Genomic DNA, 6,712 nt, shown 5'->3' with positions numbered 1-6,712 from the left:
AATTCAATTTGCGTAGCACAAATAATATCGATAAGCCTAGACACTTCGAACATTTAAATGCAAATTTATAGAAAGAATCTACTTTCTTGTACTTTCTGTAAAAATTTCCCAGAATGGAAGCTAAGCTTCGATATAATTTAGAAAGGAAATTGCAATATTTTAATCATCGTGAGAAATTTGTTTTCTACAAATTAAAAATCTTCGTGTCGTCTTTTTTTTCGTAAAGCAACATATTTCGTCAAAAATCGTAATATTATTAATGACTGTATTAATTAACAGAGAATAAATTGGTTTTTGTGAAATTATTGTAAACCTTCTGAAATGTTCTCTATTGCCCTACAGAGACTTAGGACTTTATTTATTTATTTATAATATTTATATTTCCCATTGGAATTTAATAGCCATTTTAAAGAATTAAAAAAATAACTCATTCAGTCTAAGTGTGATTAGATATGATTTTTTGGTAAAAAAATCTCCTGGCAAAAAGCAAATTCACTGTCTGTTCATTTTCAAGAAGGAGGGAAATATTCTCGAGGATATTCGTTATTCGTTACTTCGTTTAGTTTCGCCTATTGACTGCACCTACTTACCATAAGCTAATTGTAAGAATAACGAGAATAGTCTCACTTTCATAGTTGAAAAAGAAGAGAGTAATAAAAGGTTTGGGCGTAGCAGGAGGAGTTTGGGGGTGGGTGGGAGGGAGGGTGAAAGAGTTATGAAGAGGTGGAATGGTAGAAAGGATAGATGAGTTTCTCAGAAAGGGGTGGGGTTGTGAAATGCAGCATGGTGCAACCGTGGTGGAAACGCAGTCGAGAGAATCGGGACCAGTAGAAGTCCAGTCACGATCCATAGCTTCACGCAGGCCAGAAGGAGCAAATCTGAAGGAGTCGAGTGGAGTCAGGATGACGAGGACGATGTCGCTGACCATGACGCTCACACGCAATCCCCGTTTAGTCAATTTTGTGTTCCTTGTCTTTAGCGCGACCCTGACCAACGCCCAATTCCGATGCCCGGATGAAAAGGGTTTCTTTGCTGATCCACAGCAGTGCGATCTGTATTATTTCTGTAATGAAGAAGGACACGCAGAGGAAAGACTCTGCAAGGATGGACTCGTTTTCAGGGACGACAACCCCAAGAAAGACTTCTGCGATCTTCCAGCCAACGTGCCCTGTGGCGATCGCACCCTTCTTCGTAAGTTGTATTTCTTGATTTTGTTTTACTTAAATTTATCAATTCTTCTTCTATAAAGATCTGATATATAAATCATGGTGCTAGTTACACTTGCAACTAGGTGCACATCTTACTGGAAATAAAATTTACGTTTGATCAGTACAACAGAATGATTTGGTAGCAGTAGAAGAAACAATATATTTATCATGTCCTGAGAAAATTTCGGTTTTTTCAGTGAATCATTTGTTATCTCAATTTGTTAATTCAATAAAAGTCTAGGTCTGTCACTTGAAATAAATTTGGACAGAATCAACAAAAGTTTTGCTTTAAAATCAAAATTTTTGCAATGAAACAAAAATATATTGTTGTTTTTATATAGCAACCAAATCGTGTTAATGTTTCAACAAATATACATTTTTTTCAGTGACTTATATACTTTAGCCATTAGTTGTAATCTGAGATAATTGCTTATGATGAATTATTTTCAAAACTTTGCAATATATGACGTATAGGATGTATTTCTCGGTATCTGGTAAAATCTTTTGTAATCTCTTATAATTGCTAGTAATCTTATTTTAAGTGCAATCTTTTAAAATTTCACATATACAGACGCCATAAAAAAGTGTAATATTTGCCCCGACATCAGCATTATCTTTACCTTCATGTGATTGGGTATATGGTTACCATATTAAATGAATTCTCTCTTCTTTTGTTTCGATGCAAAAACATTTAATATTACCTACTTGAAAATTGCCCACAACAAAAATTAATTTCTGTTTTGTCTATGCGGTAATATCCTGTAATTCATTAAAATAACATATACACCCTTCTATGTTTTTCTAAAGATGACTATAGCTGAATTCATCAGCATTTTGTAATTGTGATTACTTGTGATTTATGTATTTTATTTATGTATTTTATTTATGTCTTCTTCGGCAAAATTATAAAATTTCCCTAAATTTGTTTTCTAAAATTAAAGGAATCATTCGTGACCGAACAATTAATATGTGCTATTGTATTCATATAAATTACATTTTAAAATTAAAATGCACAGAAAATAGTAGTAGTAGAACCGCTTAGCGGTATGGTTCTCGAGCATCTTTTACCCATGAAATATTTTAAGTCTTCATTGAAGTGAGAGCATTGCGGCAAGTCTATAGAACGTAATAGACTGTGGGCTCACAACGTAAATGGGAGCGTAATACGGATAAGGCCAATTTTCACATGAGATGTTCGTCTGATGATGAGGAACGTAAAAATGGGTGCCTGGTAGGTGTGAGTGGATGCATGTACATGCATGTACATGTAGGGGCTGACATTAGAAATAGCACCTGCGCATTGCCAGGCACTTACCTGGATGCAAAATTGTTGCCAGGCGGCTTGGAAGTCGCCGGACATTCAGATGAAATTTCTTGAAATTGATTTTACAAGAAAAAGTTTGAAACAAAAGTTGATCCACTCCCAGAGATGCATATTTTCATTGGTATATAATTTTTTGATAAAATTGATATGTTTGGAAAAAACATCGATTAAAGAAATACCATAACAATAAAAAGCCCTTTTTATTGACAAGTGATTTTTTCGCAAATTATTAAGAGATAAAAGGTATTCTATTACAGGTATACTCCAAGATGAATAAGAAGTATTTGTTCAAAATGTTAATATTTACCAATTTATTCGCATTTTTCCTTCTTTTTCCCATTTTTTCAATCACCTGCTGTATCTTTAGCAATTTAAAAGAAGGTATGCTCAAAATTAGTACACGAATAAAGTAAGTCTTGTGCAATGAATTCGCGTCAGCCACTTTCAATTAAAATAATAACTTATTCTGCTATAAATAATCATAATCAGTGTCACGTTCTCAGCTTCTGATTATCGTAGAAAGTTGTAATAAAGATGAATATAATTATAAAAATTAAACAACAAAATCGCTTTACTTTAAAATACCCATAATTTATTATTGTTAAAGTTTATGTTTTGTCGTCGAGATTTTAGATCTTTATTACCGTGACGAATGTCAAGTTTCCCAGACCCAGCGTGAGTCATAGGCGTAGGCATTACAAATTCTTCGTACTGCATTTTTAATGCAGTTCTATAGCATTAAAAATGCAATCTTACGTACGCCAATGACCCACGCTGGGTCTGGGAAACTTGTCATTCGTCACGGAAATAAAGATCGAACGTATCTCCGCGACAAAACATAAACTTTAACAATAATAAATAATGGATATTTTAAAGTAAAGCGATTTTGTTGTTTAATTTTTATAATCATATTCATCTTTATTACAACTTTCTACGATAATTAGAAGCTGAGAACGTGACACTAATTATGATTATTTATAGCAGAATAAGTTATTGTTTTAATTGAAAGTGGCTGACGCCAATTCATTGCTCAAGACTTAATTTATTCGTGTACTAATTTTGAGCACACCTTCTTTTAAATTGCTAAAGATACAGCAGGTGATTGAAAAAATGGGAAAAAGAAGGAAAAATGCGAATAACTTGGTAAATATTAACATTTTGAATAAATACCTCTTATTCATCTTGGAGTATACCTGTAATAGAGTACCTTTTGTCTCTTAATAATTTTCGAAAAAATCACTTGTTGTCAATAAAAAGGACTTTTTACTGTTATGGTATTTCTTTAATCGATGTTTTCTCTAAATATATCAGTTTTATCAAAAAAATGTATACCAATGAAAATATGCATCTCTGGGAGTGGACCAACTTTTGTTTCAAACTTTTTCTTGTAAAATCAATTTCAAGAAATTTCACCTGAATGTCCGGCGACTTCGAAGCCGCCTGGCAACAATTTTGCATCCAGGTAAGTGCCTGGCAATGCGCAGGTGCTATTTCTAATGTCAGCCCCTACATGTACACAAATTTTCAACCTTATCCAAGTCACGTAAGTTAACTGCCAAAAATTCGCACTTTTGACAGGTCGCCACAGGTGAACGCATCCACTCACACCTACCAATCACCCATTTTTACGTTCCTCATCATCAGACGAACATCTCATGTGAAAATTGGCCTTATCCGTATCACGCTCCGATTTACGTTGTGAGCCCACGGTCTATAATTCCTACATCTGTAGCATGTTTCACTAGCCCCAAATCTCTATGCGGTATGTTTGATCCAAGAAAAATGCTTAAGTCTTCATAAATGGGGCAAAAGTCTGTAAATCTCCCGAATCTTACGAACACACCAACGGCTTGTCTCACGAGCACCTACACTGCGGGGCATCTTTCTACGAAGAAAAGTTTTAGGTCTTCATCAAACTGGCAAGAGTGTGGCGAGTCCCTCGGATCCAATTATCACATCTGTGGCTTGTCTCACCAGCAACCCGTTTCTCCAGCGGCTTTTCACATGCAAGAAAATTTTGTAGTCATCAGTGAAGATGATAGGGCATGTCACGGAGTGAACTTTGGAAAGGAATAGGGGTGAATTGAAGTTGGATAAGATGCATTCACCCCTTCCTTCTTGTATAGGTCACGTCATGAGGGGGCGCTTTACAAAGTAAGAAAAGTCCCAGATGTGGGAATTGGGTTCGGTAAACTGGCTACAATTTTGCCAGTTTAGTAAAGAACTAACATTTTTCTGGTGTGAGAGTGAGATTTGCTCCTCGAGACATAGGGCGCTACAGAATTTGGTCATCAAAATGTCACTCTCATGGTGATGTATGGCACTACTGTGACAAGTGTGAAAAACTACAAACATCACTTATTGCAGATGTGACTATCGTCATAATAGGAAGTTTTATGTAATTAAAAACCGTATTCTCCTTAAACTCAATATTTTAGTTAGTTATTTTCAGGACTGTTTTGATAATAGTTTATAAATTGCAATTTTATATACTCTTTGAATTACTTTTTTTACTGTTACATGTTTTTAAATATGAATTTTAGGACATAATTGCACAAAAATTTCATATTAATTTCAAAATTTGCTCCAATTTATTAATATACATACTGCCTAATAAAAATCTATTTGCAAAAAATAAACATTAGTTTAACTTTACATGAGAAACATTTTGCCCCTGGAAAGAAACCTGTTTTTAATAAAATTAATAAAGTGTCTAACGTTACGGAATTTTCTGTCATATTAGCCTTAGCGCTATACTTGACATATTAGTTTTACAGGAAATTCAGTAATACCAGTCTGTGACCAAAATTAAATATAGATTAAAAATAATTCTGTTTATAATAGAATATTCAAATAAAATTATATCAAATGCTACTAGTTACATAAAATTATACTGTTATTAATGCTAGAATCTCGTTTTTGTTAATTTAAAAATTAAATACAGTTCTGCAATAATATGTTAAAATGGATAAAAACATAAATTCATAATTTAAATTCTATAATTGTTTGTTTTGTAAAATTTTTCTAGAAATTTTAGAAATTTCTTTCATGAATTATATTTATGGATATGATAGTCAATCTGAAATCTATACAATAATTCAAGTATGCAAAATATTAACATTATTTCAAACTTTCTTTTAAACAATTTATAACTTTCTAACGGCCCCTTACATAAAAGTATATCTAACAAGTTTGCTCACCCCTCTCATAAGCTTGCATAATATTTTCCAAAAATCGTGTACTTAAGTCTCGAATGATAAATTTCTAGATCATGTCATATAGACGAGTTTATCTTCATACGATAACCAGAATTTGCCTACTTAACAATATAAATACACTATGGAACATACATTCTTTTAAAAAAATCTAATTTTATATATATTTAAGAAGTTCGATGTGAAGATTATATTTTATGTGAATAAAGTCTAATCATATGTACATATAATTAGTTGTTTTATAAAAAGTGCAAGTTAAAAAAAATCATTTCTTCTCGGAACATCTTTTGACTAAAAAAATAAATAGTGAATGATAGATTTTTTTTAAATACAGAAATTCATATTCTTTATAAAAAGACTGACGTCTTCGGATCGTGTCTTGCTTACATATTTAAACTTCACTGTAAACTTTCCCTGATCTAGGACCGATATAAAAAACGTCACATGCGAACGACAACTGGGGATAATAAACCGGTCCCCAAGGTCTTTCTTATAAAAATTTGTGATTTCGTCCCAAAACCGCATTCTATGAGATTAAGACAAAAATAAGTATTCTAAAAAATCTCTTCACAATGTGTCATTCTGTAAAAAAAGAACTAAGGGATACGTCAGGGGAGCTATAAATAGTTGAGTGGGATCAAAGATTTAAAAAATCTAAAATATTAATTTTTATCAGGCAAAAAATATATATTTTTATATATTGTAAAGTTTTTAAAAGCAATTAATATTTAATACGTATGCAGATGTTTTTATAAGAAATCTGATTAATATCGTGACTTTCGTCAAAGATGAAGGTTTTCTTTACTGACAATAAGGAAATTCGGGTCTCGTTATTGCACTACTGCAATTGGACGGAAATAGACAATTTTTTACTAGCATTGCGATTTAATATTGTAAAAAATTCATAATCCTTGATGAAGTAAACACCTATTCCGATTTATTTGCTAACTTACAGGTATTCTTAT

General features: G+C 32.5%; 1 protein-coding gene across 1 annotated transcript in view; it reads left to right on the top strand.

The window, feature by feature from the left end:
• Positions 1 to 778: 778 nt before the first annotated feature.
• The window catches only part of LOC117180354 (protein obstructor-E-like), a 10,407-nt gene continuing 4,473 nt past the window's right edge, over positions 779 to 6,712 (top strand). The window contains exon 1 of the mRNA XM_033372808.1: positions 779 to 1,191. Coding sequence (XP_033228699.1) covers positions 903 to 1,191 — 289 coding nt within the window. The 5' untranslated portion in view covers positions 779 to 902. The remainder of the gene's footprint in view (positions 1,192 to 6,712) is intronic.

Source organism: Belonocnema kinseyi, chromosome 9, assembly GCF_010883055.1.
Source record: "Belonocnema kinseyi isolate 2016_QV_RU_SX_M_011 chromosome 9, B_treatae_v1, whole genome shotgun sequence".
NCBI lineage: Eukaryota > Metazoa > Arthropoda > Insecta > Hymenoptera > Cynipidae > Belonocnema > Belonocnema kinseyi.
The sequence above is the reverse complement of the archived record's forward strand: the minus strand, read 5'-3'. Positions and strand labels throughout refer to the sequence as shown.